Source organism: Acanthopagrus latus, chromosome 5 (genome assembly GCF_904848185.1).
Source record: "Acanthopagrus latus isolate v.2019 chromosome 5, fAcaLat1.1, whole genome shotgun sequence".
Classification (NCBI taxonomy): Eukaryota; Metazoa; Chordata; class Actinopteri; order Spariformes; family Sparidae; genus Acanthopagrus; species Acanthopagrus latus.
In genome coordinates this window covers 21,016,040-21,034,494 of record NC_051043.1, presented here as the reverse complement: position 1 = coordinate 21,034,494, position 18,455 = coordinate 21,016,040, and the positions used below count along the sequence as shown (strand labels likewise).

Here is an 18,455-nt window from a genome sequence, read left to right as displayed (position 1 = left end):
TGTGGTGCTCACAGCCATGCAACTGCAATAGTTCCATTTAAAATTCAGCACCACCACCTCTATACATAATCTGTGTCTCTGCTAGTCTAAATAATACACTGAATATGCTGCCAAAAACTTAATTTCTCTGAATAAGTACTCCTGATAAAGAGCAATCCCGTTAGTTATAAAATATGTACACTGGAACCTGTTCATATAGAGGTTTGTAAAGCATTCATAGTAACGGCTACATTGTTTTGTACCTTCAAAATTTTCTTTTTCTGATCCTGTAAATCCTGCTGTAAACTCCACAAACCAAATTCCTCTCAACTGTATCGTGTTGAGGAATTTTAGAAAGCGATATCTTGTAACCTGCACAAATAAAACATCTCCAGTATGTGTGGCTACGTGAGTAAATGTTGTTTTTTTAATCATTCGGGTGAACTGAATGGGCTGACTCCACCCGGAAAAATCCTCAGATGCAACACTAGATTTCAGGAAATCAGCTCTCCACTCCTTATGTGTGGAGCAAAACTTCCTCACTGTGTGCAGTTGTGAGCTGTCCTCCTAAATCAAGTTTTATGGGCGACCAGTGAGACTGTAGTCTAGGACAAGAGGCACCAACAAGAGTTACATATGTTCTTTTCTTTTTTTAATAAGCAAACAGAACATCTAATCTCAAACATCCACATATCAATGTACATGTCAGTTGAAATGCTGATTGAAAGATTTTGTTGCCAACATTTCAGCTGAAAATGTCATACAGACTGTAAGTGGTTGTAGTTATCCCGTACAGCTGGAAAATATGTGATATTTTACATGAAAGTGATATTTTGTAACGAGATATCATTGTATTTATTGTAATTATCATGATTTACTTTCATGAGCTCCACTTTGAATCTCGCCCTGTCTCACTTGTCCCCTCTGTTCCTCAGCCGCCAAGACGCTGCAGATCTTCAACATCGAGATGAAGAGTAAGGTGAAGGCTCACACGATGACAGAGGAGGTCATGTTCTGGAAGTGGATATCGGTGAACACTGTTGCCCTGGTGACGGATTCGGCTGTCTACCACTGGAGCATGGAGGGGGATTCCCAGCCAACCAAAGTGTTCGACCGGCACGCCAGTCTGGCGGGATGTCAGATCATCAACTACAGAACTGATGAACAACAGAAGTGGCTGCTGCTGATCGGCATTTCTGCACAGGTATGAAATGGTCAGGAACACGTTTACTCGTGCCTTGTACAGCAGACACGATTGAAATCTTTGAAAAGTTTTAGCAAAAGTCCACACTGAAACAGTTTTCTCTAATCCTGGTTATTGACTGTTTGTCCTGCAGCAAAACCGCGTGGTTGGGGCGATGCAGCTGTATTCTGTCGACAGGAAAGTGTCCCAGCCCATCGAGGGTCATGCTGCTGCCTTCGGGGAGTTCAAAGTGGAGGGAAATGCCAAACCCTCCACCCTCTTCTGCTTTGCTGTGCGCTCGCAGGCTGGGGGAAAGGTGAGGGCCTCTGAGGTAGTGCTCAAGGATTCACTTATGATGCTATCAGTGTATTTAGTCTCTGAAGAAAGAATGGCACAGAATGACAGCCTTAATGCTTGTTGACATCAAGTAAGGAAGTTTTTTTTTTTTTTAAGGCGGGTACCATGTGGTGCTTTAGTCAAAGTCAGGGTATTATGCCAAGTAGATGGTGGTCGATGCACCCCCACTTCTGAAGGGAGGCTGGTCAGTGGATGGGGGCAGCAGCAAAATGTATTTTAGCCACTGAAAAGAAGAAACAAAAAAAAAACCAAAAGCAAATCGATAGCAGTTATGTCTAAGTTAAGTGTATGATTACCTCTTGAAAGTCTACTTTACCTTTCTGCCAGACAGCCCTTTATAATAGAAAAGCTGACAGACTCCACCAGACTGTTTCTAAGTCACACAATAACACAAACAAATAAAGCAATCAAGGCAGCGGTGGACGGGCAAATCTAATCTTCTGCAAGGTAAAATGACTGTTTTGTCTGGCTGATATGAAGAGATACAGATGGACATAGCTGCTTTAGTTTCTGAGGAAAAACATGTCTGCGGCAAGGTGAAGTGGTGAAAATGTACGAAACATAGCGGACCACTGCTTTTCTTTCAGCAGCGGTACTACTGCTCCTTCTCTAAAACTGTGTCAACTGCCATCTATTGTTAGATGTTAATAGACTGACTATGAAAAGGTACCTCATGCGACCCCTCTTCAGAAAGCTGCAGACTGTTCCTTTTAAGTGCAGGGACTCCTTTCTGTTGTTCTTCATGTCCATATTTACTTCACTGTGGTCATTTCTGTGATCGTGTGGGCTTTCATCTTCCAGTTGCACATCATTGAAGTCGGTCAGCCGGCTGCAGGAAACCAGCCATTTGCTAAGAAAGCGGTGGATGTGTTTTTCCCTCCAGAGGCCCAGACAGATTTTCCTGTAGCTATGCAGGTAAGAAAAGACCCCTGCTACTCATCAGTTTTAGGTAAACGTAAGTTGACCGCTGAATGCTTATATTCTCTCTCCCTCTGGTTCTCCCCAGATTGGTAACAAGCATGGAGTCATATATTTGATCACAAAGTACGGTTACATTCACCTGTATGACCTGGAGTCTGGAGTGTGCATCTACATGAACCGAATCAGTGCAGAGACCATCTTTGTGACTGCTCCTCACGAAGCCACCTCAGGAATCATCGGGGTCAACAAGAAGGGACAGGTGAGAAACTAGCAGCAAACGGGCAATACGCAATTTCAAGTAATGACCTCGTCTGCAGAATGTGTTCATCCACTCTATTGTTTCTAGGTCTTGTCAGTGTGCGTCGAAGAGGAAAACATTGTCAACTACGCCACCAACGTCCTGCAGAACCCCGATCTGGCCCTGAGGATGGCTGTGAGGTCAAACCTTGCTGGGGCCGAGGAGATATTTGCCAGGAAGTTCAACACCCTGTTCGCCCAGGGAAGTTATTCAGAGGCTGCAAAGGTTGCTGCATCAGCTCCCAAGGTAAACCTGTGTGTATTGTTTGCACATCCTGATTTGCCGCAGGTGCGTTGGCGAAATATCAAAAACATAAAACATATTTCATTTGTAAAGTGTGAGTATTCTCCTGCTGATGATTTAAAAACTTTACCAGGTACACCCACTGTGATTCAGTGTTCCAATGATGTTATAAAAACATTTGTCAGAGGAGCTATATGTCATCATGCTGCAGTAAATATGAAATTGTAGTTCGAAAGACTTAATCCAAATGCATTTTCCCTTTTTCTGCTCCCATAATTCCTCCATTTATCTCGATCTCCCCCCACCTCAGGGCATCCTCCGTACGGCAGAGACCATCCGTAAGTTTCAGAGTGTCCCGGCCCAGCCAGGTCAGGCCTCTCCGCTCTTGCAGTACTTTGGCATTCTGCTGGACCAGGGCCAGCTCAACAAGTTTGAGTCTCTGGAGCTGTGCAGGCCCGTCCTGCAGCAGGGCCGCAAGCAGCTGCTGGAGAAATGGCTGAAGGAGGACAAGGTAGAGCTGGTGTTTGAAAATGATGTTTAACCTGACGTATCATCACAGCAACGATCGCTGACTCACAACTGGTACCTGTGATTGTGAATGTGTTGTAGCTGGAGTGCTCAGAGGAGCTGGGAGACCTGGTGAAGGCCTCCGATCCCACCCTCGCTCTTAGTGTGTACCTCAGAGCTAACGTCCCCAACAAGGTCATCCAGTGCTTCGCCGAGACTGGCCAATTTCAAAAGATAGTGCTATATGCTAAAAAGGTAACCTTATACTTTCTTTCATATCCTTATTTAAAGTTGGTAAATGTGACTAAACTTAATGTGAATAAGACTCTAAAACATTACCCTTCCGTGAGCATTTTCTGTCATGTCAGACGTTTATTGTAAATTTGAGAGTTTGCTTAATGAGTAGATGTGAATTCATCATTGTTAAATTGAGAATTTACTTCATATGTATTTTTGCAGGTGGGCTACACCCCCGACTGGGTGTTCTTGCTGAGAAATGTGATGCGAGTCAATCCAGACCAGGGCCTGCAGTTTGCCCAGATGCTGGTCCAGGACGAGGAGCCGCTGGCCAACATCAACCAGGTGACGCTCCCACAGCAACATGACCACCTCACTCACTCAGAATCTGCACGTTTACCCCTCACACATGCGCGCAAACACACAAAGTGCCCAGTGTGGGAGCCTCCATCTTTGTTATTCCAGATGTGGCAGCAATGTCAGGAATTCACTGAGTCAGTGACCCCCTCCTCCCTTTTAAGGCCACATCACCACTCTGCGCAGAACAAATCTCAAACAGAGGGTTTTAATGACTTGATGCTTCTAACGCGCCCGCCCTTTTTTCGTTTGTGTCCTCCACAGATGTCGTGAATATGAAAAGTACAAGCATCTGGCTTCTGGGCTTGTGATTATTAATAGTGTGTGACTGTAATCTTACCATGCACGCTATCTCAAATCAGGATTCAATGCTGGTAGGAATTAAAAAAACAAAAACATTTCCCTTACTTTTGCTCTTTGTTTTTATTTATCCTGCCCTTTGGTAGATCGTAGATGTGTTCATGGAGGGAAACCTGATCCAGCAGTGCACCTCCTTCCTGTTGGATGCTCTAAAGAACAACCGACCCGCCGAAGGACACCTACAGACACGTCTGCTTGAGATGAACCTCATACACGCGCCCCAGGTGAACATCCAGACTGCAGTGCCTGTCCTGATTACAGAAAGCAACCTCACCTGTGATGACGCTGAACACGATTTGTGTCTTCATGTGTGAATGAACTTTCATCAGGTAGCAGATGCCATCCTGGGGAACCAGATGTTCACCCACTATGACCGTGCGCACGTAGCTCAGCTGTGTGAGAAGGCGGGTCTGCTGCAGAGAGCTCTCGAACACTACACCGATCTGTATGACATCAAACGAGCCGTGGTGCACACGCATCTGCTCAACCCTGAGGTACGCCTGTGGATGCTTTGTCACACCTGTGAATATCTCTCTCTGAGGAGCCCTGCTGTTTAACTACCTCGCTGCTTTTTGTTCTTATTCTTATTCCCCTTTTAGTGGCTGGTGAACTTCTTTGGCTCTTTGTCAGTAGAAGACTCCTTGGAGTGTTTAAGGGCCATGCTGTCGGCCAACATTAGGCAGAACCTGCAGCTGTGTGTCCAGGTAGCGTCTAAGTATCACGAGCAGCTGGGGACTCAGTCATTAGTGGAGCTCTTTGAGTCCTTCAAGAGTTATGAGGGTAGGTGTCACGCATGAGTGCAGACTTTGGATGTTGGATGTGCATGTTGGATTAAAGCAAGATGATGTGTTAAAAAGGGGTGGAGGAGAAAAAAAAATAAGTATTTGGGTGCACTGAGATTTTCTCTTGAAAGATGATGTTTCAATGCAGGAAAATCAATGATCAGAAATGTAAAACCCAACTCTCAATGTTATAATTAACATACTAATTTTGTAAATCGTGCTGTTCCCTGAACCTCTTCCTTAACGTAACGTAACGTAACGTAACGCAACAATCTGCATCATGTTGATGCTCTAAGCTAGGCTACTTTTGTTAGCCTTGGGCTAAACCTGTTTCTTAAGTTAAGAATCCAGAGTTTAGAGCTGAATATCTCGGAGACACCACAACAGCTGTGTTACACATACGCCATCTTTGGTGCCTCTCCTCGTTTTGCAGAAGTCAAAGCAGAGATAAGATAATGACGAATACACTATGTTTTAAAAGTAGTTATTAGTCACACAATATGATAAAATAAATCATGTTCAGACATCAAAATACAATAATAATCATCTCATAATGGCACCGTAGCCCTCTGAATTCTAATCAGATTGAATTGTGAGTTGTCTCGTGATCCCCACCTCTAGTATTAAAAGATTTCCAAAACTGGTAAAATTGCCAATTTAAGTGAACAAAGACTGAGCTGACCTTTGTTCTGTTTCTGCCCCTGCCATCTCTATCCAAGGCTTGTTTTACTTCCTTGGGTCGATTGTGAATTTCAGCCAGGAGCCTGATGTTCATTTTAAGTACATCCAGGCCGCCTGTAAAACGGGCCAGATCAAAGAAGTGGAGAGAATCTGTCGAGAGAGCAACTGCTACGACTCGGAGAGGGTGAAAAACTTCCTCAAGGTGAGTGTTAATGATTTTATCATTCAGCAGCGACTTTGTGATTATCCATTTAATCTCATGGTTTTTTTCCCTCTGTAGGAGGCCAAGCTAACGGACCAGCTTCCTCTTATCATCGTGTGTGACCGCTTTGACTTCGTCCATGACCTGGTGCTCTATCTCTACCGCAACAATCTACAGAAGTACATCGAAATCTACGTACAGAAAGTAAGAGCAAGACAACGGCTGAGGCTTGATAACTGTTTATTACTTAATCTGAGCCATTTTAAATATCCATGTGGACGTCTTCATTTAGAAATACTTGTACTTGTTTTCAGGTGAACCCCAGTCGTTTACCGGTGGTGATAGGTGGCCTGTTGGATGTGGACTGTGCCGAGGACGTCATTAAGAACCTGATCATGGTGGTCAGAGGGCAGTTTTCCACTGATGAGCTGGTGGAGGAGGTGGAGAAGAGGAACAGGTAAATGATCAATGCTTTCCACTATTGCTCTTGAATTTCCTCCGGGATCAATAAAGTATCTATCTATCTATCTATCTATCTATCTATCTATCTATCTATCTATCTATCTGTCTATCTGTCTATCTATCTATCTATCTATCTATCTATATATCGTCATCATTCTTGTCGTCGCTTCTCTATGAGACTGTTCACATTTAATATCAACATGCGTTCTGAGTAATCCGATCAAAAGTGGACAGGAGTTTAAACTAACCATTATACTGCTCACTGCAATATCACCGGACTCCATTACAAATTGCCTGATTTTAAGAGTTGATGAGGGAGGAGAAACTGAACGAAAACTTGGAAAAAACTTGCGACGGCATATTTAAAATCATTATCTCCTTCTTGCAAATTCAGCCTTAAATTCTTTGTGAAAAGCGTCAGTGCCAACATCCAGCAGCTGTTAGAACAAACTGATTCAACTGATTTCAGCATTTATGCTAGATTTATGAAAGACATTTTGTTGACTGTAAACCAGGGGCGAATCCCCAGACAAATGGCTCAAATTTGTGAGTTCAGAGGAAGTGTATAAACTTAGTAAAACAGTGTCTACAACAAATTCAAACTATTCGGGCCTCCGTGTTAATAAGCAGTGTACTTGGTAATCAGATCACACAGGGACGCATGTTGATACCAAATGTGAACATCCTTTATGTCACCTTGGATGCGACACCCGATTAACACTTGTGTGTCAAAAGGATTGGCACCAGTTGCAAAAATAGAATCTGTGTGTCTGATGTAGTCACTGCGAGAGGACTACAGTTACACAAGACATGTTTGTGGTCTGCTTGAATCACTTCACACTTTACATTGTCTGGTAACGGCAGAATGGGCCAGTTTATAACTACGCAATGCAAGAGGTAAACCTATTTTGAATAATATTCTTCTTTTTCTCGATACTGCTTGAGAGGATCAACAAAAAATGTTAGAGGCACCTTGACGGCAGAAAATAAAATATTTATGATGCCATCTGATGTCCGTAAATCAACAAACAAACAGAACTGGCTGAAATATGGTCATAAATAAATATGAGGAATGTGCAGCCTCCTGTTTGTCTTTTACTCTGTGTTCGCTTGCCAGTTTTTACACCACAGAAGCTGAAATACATTTATTTTAGTTGATTCTCTCTGGGCATTTCAGAGGAGCTGCTTTCCAAGCTTTTTGTTTTTCATGTGGATGCCTCCATATTGCAGACTGATTGTTCATCATCCATTGAAGCTATTTCCTGTGCAAATCCTCTTTCTCTGTTCTCTATTGAAAAATGTGAATGTGGCAGAGTAAACATGACTGCGTTGATGCTGCTGAATGCACAACACTGCCATCTAGTGTTGTTATTATGTATTACACACATGGAAAATTACAGCTATGTATGCAAGTTAAAGGTTTCCTCTTAAAGGTATTTGCTGAAGTCAAAACTACATTTCTGTTCCTTATTTCCATTTACCTCTCAGGCTGAAACTTCTGTTGCCATGGCTGGAGTCTCGTATTCATGAAGGATGCGAGGAGCCGGCTACCCACAATGCACTGGCCAAGATCTACATCGACAGCAACAACACACCTGAGCGCTTCCTGAAGGAGAACCCATTCTACGACAGCGCCGTGGTTGGAAAGTACTGCGAGAAGAGAGACCCCCACTTGGCCTGTGTGGCTTACGAGAGAGGGCAGTGCGACCTGGAACTCATCAAAGTGTGTAGATCACATTTAGTTGATCACTGATGATTGAACAAATGATTTCAAAATCGACAAATCTCGAACGTCTTTATCTCTTTTCTTCTCAGGTGTGCAATGAGAACTCGTTATTCAAGAGTGAGGCTCGATACCTGGTACGACGGAAAGACCCAGAGCTTTGGGCGAACGTGTTAGAAGAAAACAATCCCTTCAGAAGACAACTCATCGACCAGGTGAGGTGCCCTGCGACACCTGTCCTCCTCACTCCTGAGAATAAGTGCTGTGTTTCTATGTTTATGTTTGTTTTGCCTCCTCTCAGGTGGTGCAGACAGCCCTGTCAGAGACCCAGGACCCGGAGGAAGTGTCGGTCACAGTCAAGGCCTTCATGACCGCAGACCTGCCCAATGAGCTGATTGAGCTGCTGGAGAAAATCGTGCTTGATAACTCTGTCTTCAGCGAGCACAGGTACAGCAGCCTTACAGCAGTCGTTATCATTTCGCTAACAATACATTTTGTCATCTTTTTAAATAATCTCTCCACGTCCGGTTACTTTTCCCAGAAACCTGCAGAACCTTCTGATTTTGACGGCCATCAAGGCCGACCGCACACGTGTGATGGAGTACATTAACAGGCTAGACAACTATGATGCTCCGGACATCGCTAATATCGCCATCAGCAACGAGCTCTTTGAAGAAGCGTTTGCCATTTTCAAGAAGTTTGACGTCAACACCTCCGCCATACAGGTGATGCACTGTGCAGCTTTAAAAGGGGTTTGTACTGGCAGTCAATGTGCAGGTTGTATCAATGTCATTTGCTGTTAACTGAAATGATCACTCCTGTTCACACTGCTTAGTATAAACCATGAAGTAGCGCTGAAAAATATACTTTTATTCGTGGTGTTTTATCTCGATGTCTCTCCTCATTTCTCTAGGTACTGATAGAGCACATAGGGAACTTGGACCGTGCCTATGAGTTTGCAGAGCGCTGTAATGAACCCGCCGTGTGGAGCCAGTTAGGCAGAGCTCAGCTGCAAAGAGACCTGGTCAAGGAGGCCATTGACTCGTATATTAAAGCCGTTGACCCGTCAGCGTACATGGAGGTGGTCAACGCCGCCAGCAAGAACAGTAAGCCTCTTTGCTCCGCAGCAGAGCTCTGCTTCACACCAGCAGATCACACTCATCGTCTTTCTTGTGTCATTGGTCTGAGTTCATCTTCAAGGTGTTGTTTGTGTTTGGCAGATAACTGGGAAGACTTGGTTAAATTCCTCCAGATGGCTCGAAAGAAAGCGAGGGAGTCGTACGTGGAGACGGAGCTGATCTTTGCTTTAGCTAAAACGAACCGTCTGGCTGAGCTGGAAGAGTTTGTCAGCGGGCCCAACAATGCGCACATACAGCAGGTCAGAGAACCACCACAGCTGTGATGCTGAGAGGATTTTGTAGTTGAAAGGTGGATGTTGTTCTGCAATATAATGTGAAACACTCACTGCTAATTTCTCTGCCTCTCCCCCCTCCAGGTGGGCGATAGATGTTACGAGGAGGGGATGTATGAAGCAGCCAAGCTCTTGTACAACAATGTGTCCAACTTTGCACGCCTTGCATCAACACTTGTCCACCTCGGAGAGTACCAGGCGGCTGTGGACAGCGCCAGGAAAGCCAACAGCACACGGACGTGGAAGGAGGTAACTGGCACACGCACAGATGTCATACATTATTTGTATCCTATCTTTTTCATAATTGAAGGCATGATCATCTTTTGTCAGGCAAAAAAAAAAAGGATTTTTAACAAAACTCACTTGGTCAACTCTACCATCCCGTCCTCAGGTGTGTTTTGCATGTGTGGATGGTGAGGAGTTCCGTCTGGCACAAATCTGTGGCCTTCACATAGTGATCCACGCCGACGAGCTGGAGGACCTGATCAGCTACTATCAGGACCGCGGGTACTTTGAGGAGCTCATCGCTCTGCTGGAGGCTGCGCTGGGACTGGAGCGCGCTCACATGGGCATGTTCACCGAGCTCGCCATCCTCTACTCCAAGTTCAAACCTCAGAAGATGAGGGAGCACCTGGAGCTCTTCTGGTCCAGAGTCAACATCCCAAAGGTAGAACATACGTGTGTGTGTGTGTGTGTGTGTGTGTGTGTGTGTGTGTGTGTGTGTGTGTGTGTGTGTGTGTGTGTGTGTGTGTGTGTGTGTGTGTGTGTGTGTGTAGTAAGAATCACTACATCATACGTAAGAGGCTGCTTGTGTGTCGCGAACTCCTTTGATTTACTACTCTGTAAAGATTTCTGCTTGTCATCAGCAAACTGGAAAGAAAGTAATATTTTGCACAGAAGACTCCCTCATTTGTTTTTTTGTTTTTTTGGTTGCCTCTTTCATCTTTTCATTTGTCATGTCATTGGCTGTTGATTAGTGAAATCTAATAATGTGTTTTTGTTTTTTAAATAAAGAGGTGTGAAAAAATTCTTTGCTTACCCCAAACCCACCTTATTTGAGTCCATGAATTTAACCAAACAAGACTTTGAATGAAAGAGTGCTTCAGTCCTGAATGAGTTTGTTCTTCACTTTCTGTGTTCATCAGGTCCTCCGTGCGGCAGAGCAGTCTCATTTATGGGCAGAGCTGGTTTTCCTTTACGATAAATATGAGGAGTATGACAACGCCGCCCTCACAATGATGTCTCATCCAACAGACGCCTGGAAAGAAGGGCTCTTCAAAGACATTATTGCTAAGGTAACTGGTAGGGTTTATAACTGACCTGTATATTTTAAAACGTCTATACCTTTTGTGATCTGAATATCATGCTTTCTCCTCAGGTCGCTAATGTGGAGCTGTACTATAAATCTCTTTCCTTCTACCTGGATTTCAAACCCCTCTTAATGAACGACCTGCTGACCATTCTGTCTCCGCGGCTCGACCACAGCCGAGCGGTCTCCTTTTTCAGCAAGGTAATTTCTGTAAATTCTGGTCAAAATATCTCATTACACTTGGTATACGGTATGATTACGTAGACAGAATAATCTCCAGTTAGGTATTGTTTTCACTTCTTCCATTGGCAGAATTTTTCCGACTTATCACAATAAAGAAACATCTAGTATTTATTGTTTCTTTTTTTTATACTTGTTTTTGAAGTGTGGCATCTTTCCAGCTTATTCTCTCTATTGTTAGTACGCAGTTCCAAACTTGGTTGACATGATATGACCTGGGTTGTTTTTGCTCGACCAGGTGAATCAGCTGAAGTTGGTCAAACCCTACCTGAGGTCGGTCCAGAGTCATAACAACAAGTCCGTCAACGAAGCGCTCAACAACCTGCTGACAGAGGAGGAAGACTACCAGGTCCGTCACTGATGTTGATCATTGAATGTAGACAAAGTAATGTGATGAAAAGTGACTTACACTTTTTCAGTAACTGGTTTGTTTCAGTTTTATTCAACATTCACCATATTGTAAAGGTTTTGGAGGCTGTTCTCTTCAAATATTAAATATTTTGGGAGCACAGAAACCCAGTGGTAATTATCAAGCAGCATATTTGAAGTGTATCGAAAATGATCAGAATATTGTTTGGGAAATTAAAATGGCACAATCATCTTAAGTTAAGCAGAAACCAGCTGCTGGATCAATGTATAAAATAAATGATCAGCTATTTATTAACTGCTATTTGGAAAATGGCAGATAGTTATTATTAAATCATGTTGGGGGTCATTTTCAAAAACGTGGTAACTTAAGAATATGTAACTGGGTAATTACCTCCAACTTGCTATGAAATTTGCATACCTGATAAATGAAGCATGACCAATATCTTCTGTAGTCACCAGGTGGCACTGCAGAGGCAGAGTTACAAGAAACAAACAGTCTGTATAGCTCTTCTCCCTTTCTGCTCCGTGACGTAACATTTAGTTCATTCTGTGTGTTATCCACAGGGCCTGAGAGCGTCCATCGATGCCTATGACAACTTTGATACCATTGGCCTGGCTCAGAGGTTAGAGAAACACGAACTGATTGAGTTCAGACGTATCGCTGCTTACCTGTACAAGGGCAACAACCGCTGGAGACAGAGTGTGGAGCTCTGCAAGAAGGACAAACTCTACAAGGTAAGAAAACAAACATGATGTTCACGCATTTACCCCCGTGTTCCTGTAGAGGGCAGTGTCTGTTTGTTTATTCTTTCGACAGATACATGTAGAGATACTGTCAATACACAGGCAGACTAAATCCATTGCTCAGACAACTTCTCAGACTGTAAACTCCCTGTGTTTCTGTCTCTCCCAGGACGCCATGCTGTACGCTGCAGAGTCAAAGGATGCCGAGCTGGCAGAGACTCTGCTCCAGTGGTTCCTGGAGGAGGGCAGGAAGGAGTGCTTCGCCGCCTGCCTGTTCGCCTCCTATGACCTGCTGCACCCTGACGTGGTGCTGGAGCTGGCCTGGAGGAACAACATCATGGACTTTGCCATGCCGTACTTCATCCAGGTCATGAGAGAGTACCTCACAAAGGTAAGTACTCCACTGAAGAATGATACAAAGAGTTGATATCGTTTCCTGTTCATTTGTAGTTTTTGCTACAGTAAATGTAAATGTAGCCTCTATCATTGTATATTATTTGTAGCGCAAACTGCATTTTTACTGTGTACTAAACTTGGTTTATTTTTTTTAGATTGTTTAATTTCCTGTAGAAACTTGTCTTGACAGGTGAGACGTGGATAATAGCATTATCACGCAGAGAATTCTTAGCTCTCACAGATATGCTGAGACAGAAAGGTGGAGAGAAATGCTTTCTCAAGTAATGGTAGTAAAGTATATTTGCCAGTGAACTCCCTCTGGTCATCATGATGTCCTGTAATGTTGACCTGTAGACATGTGAGGTCACGCGGGGTCATCTCTTTGGGTTCTTTTCCAGGTTGATGAGTTTGCAGCGAAGGTGACGGTCTCTGGCCCTCTTTTTTATTTCTCTTATGTGTTCTGTCTGTTTCTGTTGTAACTGATCTCTCAGGTTTCTGATGTAGGAACCTAGCATGGGCAGTAGACTGAGTACGGCCTAACTAGCTCTGCTGGTCCTGGAGAGCTGTCGTGGTGTGTGCAGGCTTTTGTTCCACTTCAGCACCAACACAACATGGTTTTTTTTGTTGTTTTGAGTTTATCTCCTGCGGTAGTTTCTAAATTATCCTCTGGGTTTCATTAGTCATGAGTTAATATGAATTTTAAAACACCCAGCTGTGAAGCAGAAACAAAATCATGAAGAATTATCTTTGTTTTCTGATCGGAGACATGAAGTCGTGACTACAAAGGCTTAAAAAAGACTTTATAAAGAAATACACTTGCTACCTGTTAACCATGGAAATACAAATTAGCTGCTGCTCTCTAAGTATAATGAATGCTGTTGAAATTAATCAACATGTGTACTAGTTTGGTAGGTTTTAATGTATTTAGCAAGGTTTAGTGGTTTAGTATGTATCGCGGTTTAGTGTGGTCTCTTTAAACACTGTGTTGATGGCAGGAGCCAAAGCCTGTGCACCGCCTCGTTCTCCAGGACCAGGATTAGCCTGTCCTGGCCTAACAGATACCTCTCACCTCCTAACACCTCCTGGGGCTGCATCTAGTGCTAAGTGGCATTTAAAAAAAAATCATGATAATACCACTTGTGCTGACTCAAAATCAGCAGAATTATTTCATTGTGTAGTAGTAATATATGAGAAACACAGTGAACTTCCCACCTGGACAATGCTCTCCAAAGACCAGTAATGAGTGCAGGTGAGGAAAGCGAGCCACTCCAGACTTGACAGATGCATCCCCATGTTTCTAACTCCAGGTTAACAAAGGTTTAATTTCAGATATTTTAATTGTACTGATCAGTGCAGGGGCCTCAGACACTAACCTCAAAGGTTTCCTCTGCCTGGGGGGAATTCTCTCAGTTTATTTCAGCTGATCAGACAGTTTATCCTCTGCAGACCAAACGCTTTGTTCCATAAATCAGTGGTCAAACTGGCTGGGGTTGAGTCTTGCAGCCAGACAGGAACAGAAATACCAGCTCATTTTTACTTCAGAGTAGCTGAACAAATACCAAGAGACAGCATAGACATATATAGACATTGTGGCTCTCAGAGCTGCAATGATTAATCCATAAGTGGACTGAAAGAAAGGTTATTGGAAACTATTTTCTAAGCAAAAATGCTTAAACATTTGCTGGTTCCAGCTTTTTAAATGAAGAGTTTTACGTTGTTTCTTCGTCATTCATGACAGTAAATGAAGATTCTTTGGGTTTGGGACTGTTGATTGGACAAATAAGTAACCGAAGACATCACTTTGGGCTCTGCGATGAGCCTTTTTCTACGTTTTGTAGAATAATTGATTAATCTTGTAAATAATCTGAAAATTCATTGAATATGAAAAAAAAAAGTTAGTTGCAGCCTTGCTTTAAATGACAAGATCCCGTCCATTTTAATTAGAAACATAGGGTCAAATATTATATTCTGGAAATGATTTCTCAGTCACACTCATGCAGAAAGTTAATGTTTTCACTCTTTTGTCCAAACCTTTTTCTTTAAGTGGAATTACTCAACAGTAATTCCACTTAATTGGCTCTACATTTAAACTGACCTCCGCTTACATCAGAAACCTCCTTACTGTTCAGCTTTGTCCACAGTTGAAGCACAATGCCTGAATATATCTTTTGCACTTACTGGCTAGAAAAACGGAAGCGGAATTAGAAAACACTTTAATGGCACTACGACCAACTCACTGCGCAGATACTGTATGCCTGGCGAGGATGAGCTTTACCTGTGAGCTTCTAATACGTAGCTTGATTTTTAGTCCAGAAGAAACACTCAGTGAAAACGTGTCAGGATGGCCTGCTTACAGCCATGAATGGGATGCATGTGGGAGCTGTGACTGTTGTTTATTTAACTGTGAATGGCTGGAAATGTAGCAGCAGCATTTAGGCATGTAGCTTCTCCTTTACTTAATAATACACAGTGTAATACTTCTTTAACCTCGAATCCCCACTATAATTTTTCTCTTTAAAGGGGCAATTCACACAAATCACAAGAAAACAAAACATGTCCCCTCCAGCGGTATTTAGCCGTGGTGTACTTGCAGTGCTCGGCCCCGTCAGTGAGACTCTTACTTTTAGCTCTGGTGCTCAGAGCATCCACAAAATTACAGCTTTTAGACTCGAAAGCTGTGGATCTGCAGATGCAATGTGCCTGTTGTCTTGTCTACCGTGATAATCCACAGACCTCGATGTCACCATTTTCTACTGAATAAAAAAAAAAAATATTACAATTGTTGACACCGAGGCCTGTGAACAGGGACATCACTCTGGAAAGACACATAGCTTTTGAGTCTTCGAGGATGATAGTTGGAGTAAAAGTCTCCATGTTTAGATACCACTGGAGAGGTTTAAGTGTGCACTTTGTTTTTTAGTGATTTGGGTGAACGGACCCTTTCAGTTGTTAACATTTGTACTGGAGGCTGTTTTAGAAATTCTCACCAAACCTGCATGGCATCTTCTCTGAGGTAACCTTAGCTGCACTGTGAAGTCCTGTGTGTAGTTTTGTCTTTCAGAAGTGGGTATGATAAATCTAACGTGATAACTTGTCGTATTTATCAGTATTAATCTGTTTAGATAGAAAACAAAAGCCTCTCTGAAGTTTAGTTTCTGTTTAGTTTAGAGTTTGTGGTTTGTTGTAGTCAGAAAACATGAATTTGCCATTCAAGTAAAACTGGCACATCACTGTAATCACTGCATTGTAGATGTTCAGCAAAAATCTTTCATTTACACAAGCTTACTTTGTTATATTTTCAGATTATGTTGGACTTAAATGGAGTTCAGGGTTTCTGCAGGATACCTACAATGTGTGAGATCAGACTTTGTTTTATTCTCTACAGCGTGTGAGTGACCCACGTCTGATCTATCCTCTTTTCTTTGTTGCCCTCAGGTGGACAAACTAGAGGAGGCAGAAAGCCAAAGGAAAACTGAAGAGGAGGTGACGGAGCCTCAGCCGATGGTGTTTGGTAGGTTTACAGGCAGCGTAACACCCTGAGGGGACAGACTCTGTGATTCCCTAAATTGGAGAAAACTGCCTCCCGCTGTGAAAACAGCAGGCTGTGAGCTGCAGTATTTATGTCTGTGTCTGTTAAACACCAGTGAAAAACAACTGGTGGTGTTGAAAGTCAGTATTAATCAAACATGTACTTATTGGATGACAGTCATAGTAACGCAGTTCACTAAAAATACAAGCATGCAGCCAAATGTGTCTCCATGTGGTAGACAGACTACTGATATTGTCTTCTCTATAGGAAAACCAGACACACAAAGATATGTCACTTAGTTACAATCATTTGTAAAAATTTACATACAATATTACTAAGAATGAATCTAGCCTTCCTGTCTAGCAGCTACTGTATTATTTGATAAGGACTTTTATTCTATGATCAGTTTTTTCATTTTTGCAATTTTTGGCACAAAATCTAGACAGAACTCTTTGAAGGCTAATTTCTAGAATAAGTTTCTTTGCTTTTAATGCTCAAAAAACACATTTGTTTTTCCGATTTTCTCGTTTTTGACTGACGTTTGAGTATCGAATCACGCACAGAAACTTAAAGATGTTCATATTTGGTAAAACGCAAAACAAAACCTGTAGGTTGATTCTTTGCATGTTTGTTTGTGTGATCAGGTCAGCAATTGATGTTGACAGCCTCTTCTACCCCAGTGGCTCCCCAGCCAGCGTACCCGGGCTATGGCTACCCTGCTGCCCCGGGCTACCCTGCTCAGCCTGTCCCCGCCGCAGGATACAATGCCCCGCCCGCCACTGCTGCTGCGGGATACGCTGCTCAGCCTGTTGCTGCCGCCGCGGGATACCCTGCTCAGCCTGCCGCATACGGCTTCAATATGTAGAAGCCTGATCCCCACCTACTCCACCCCTCTCCCCTCTTCTCCACCTCCCGCCACACACACTCAGACCTGAACCACACCCAACCATGCTGCAACGGGTCTCAACTGACGGCACGGAGAGACCTCTGAAACTCACCCGGGCCTTCACCCAAATCCACCGAAACTGCAATAGAAACTCTTCAATCTCTGCTCTCTCCACACACACACACACACACTTCAGGATGGCATCAAGGCTGTTGGACTCCTCCTCTCCTCTCCTCTCCTCTCCTCTCCTCTCCTCTCAACCTGGACATTATAACTGCATCATCGATCTACACCGCATGAAGTCACCTCTCAGCTCCTAGAGGAATTTAACACACCGAAGATCACATTAGTGACACCGAACCACTCTGTCCTGTTGCTGTTCCGTGTAGACTTTGTTAACCATAGAGCAGCTTCTCTCTTTGTTTTCTCCTAGACATTCAGCACTGACGGGAAAGACTTTGTTACTGAGGAGCGGAGGGGCGTGTATGCGTCTCCCCAACGCTCCTGAAGCACTGTTACGGCCTTACATGCTCCGAGGGAGGTGGCAGAAAAAACGGGCTCATTTGTTCACGTTTTGATTTCACAACTGTCTCATGCTCTGATTTAGAAGGACAGTTACTGTGCAATAGTTTTGTTTGTCCTCTCACAAACAGGTACAAAGTGTTTGCTGTATACAGACTAAGAAACACTTGTTCATGAGGTTACGGTACTGTCTGTGTATGTGTGTGTGTGCGTGCGTGCGTGAGTGTGTGCGTGTGTGTGTGTGTAGCCTCTAAAGCCTTCGGGGAGGCTACATCACCAAACCAAGAGACACTCGATGAATTTCCACTCCCTTGCAGCCGCGAAAAACCTGTTTCCTCGACTTCTCGGACTCTGATCAGGAGTTTACAGGATGATTGTGACAAAAAGACGGGAGAAAGAAAGAAAGGAGGTGAATTAAAAAAAAAAAAAATGCTATATGCTGTAGTCTGTGCATGTGCTGCCAAACTATAAAGCTGCAACCAGGAGCACAATTTTCATGTTACACTCAAAGTATATCAAGTATTACTAATGTTGTGTCAAAAAAGAAGTGATGTTCGATGAAACTTTCTCACCCGACTAACAGAGAACAATGATGAAGCTCCGGCAGACTTGAGGAGGTGAAAACACAAGAGGGGGAACATCAGCTCACACCCTGGTGGCTCAGTAATAATAATAATAATAATAATAAAAGAAAAATCATTATTGTACTGAAAACCGTGTATAATTTAAGATATATTGAAATACCTTAACTAATCAA

At 43.2% G+C, this 18,455-nt stretch overlaps 1 protein-coding gene across 4 annotated transcripts in view; it reads left to right on the top strand.

The window, feature by feature from the left end:
* Positions 1–18,412, top strand: part of cltcl1 (clathrin, heavy chain-like 1) — a 29,676-nt gene extending 11,264 nt beyond the window's left edge. For 2 of the 4 annotated variants that reach the window (XM_037097903.1, XM_037097904.1), the window contains 30 exons: positions 915–1,183; positions 1,317–1,478; positions 2,321–2,434; positions 2,526–2,699; positions 2,787–2,984; positions 3,292–3,492; positions 3,591–3,743; positions 3,948–4,070; positions 4,529–4,666; positions 4,772–4,936; positions 5,042–5,222; positions 5,944–6,107; positions 6,186–6,311; positions 6,422–6,564; positions 8,058–8,292; positions 8,385–8,507; positions 8,594–8,739; positions 8,834–9,017; positions 9,206–9,398; positions 9,513–9,670; positions 9,788–9,952; positions 10,095–10,370; positions 10,849–10,998; positions 11,082–11,213; positions 11,491–11,601; positions 12,186–12,356; positions 12,535–12,756; positions 13,160–13,186; positions 16,197–16,272; positions 16,935–18,412. In XM_037097903.1, coding sequence (XP_036953798.1) covers positions 915–1,183; positions 1,317–1,478; positions 2,321–2,434; positions 2,526–2,699; positions 2,787–2,984; positions 3,292–3,492; positions 3,591–3,743; positions 3,948–4,070; positions 4,529–4,666; positions 4,772–4,936; positions 5,042–5,222; positions 5,944–6,107; positions 6,186–6,311; positions 6,422–6,564; positions 8,058–8,292; positions 8,385–8,507; positions 8,594–8,739; positions 8,834–9,017; positions 9,206–9,398; positions 9,513–9,670; positions 9,788–9,952; positions 10,095–10,370; positions 10,849–10,998; positions 11,082–11,213; positions 11,491–11,601; positions 12,186–12,356; positions 12,535–12,756; positions 13,160–13,186; positions 16,197–16,272; positions 16,935–17,155 — 4,901 coding nt within the window. In that variant the 3' untranslated portion in view covers positions 17,156–18,412. The remainder of the gene's footprint in view (positions 1–914; positions 1,184–1,316; positions 1,479–2,320; positions 2,435–2,525; positions 2,700–2,786; positions 2,985–3,291; positions 3,493–3,590; positions 3,744–3,947; positions 4,071–4,528; positions 4,667–4,771; positions 4,937–5,041; positions 5,223–5,943; positions 6,108–6,185; positions 6,312–6,421; positions 6,565–8,057; positions 8,293–8,384; positions 8,508–8,593; positions 8,740–8,833; positions 9,018–9,205; positions 9,399–9,512; positions 9,671–9,787; positions 9,953–10,094; positions 10,371–10,848; positions 10,999–11,081; positions 11,214–11,490; positions 11,602–12,185; positions 12,357–12,534; positions 12,757–13,159; positions 13,187–16,196; positions 16,273–16,934) is intronic. The other 2 variants (XM_037097905.1, XM_037097906.1) reach the window with 1 other exon arrangement.
* The last annotated feature ends 43 nt before the right edge of the window (positions 18,413–18,455 follow it).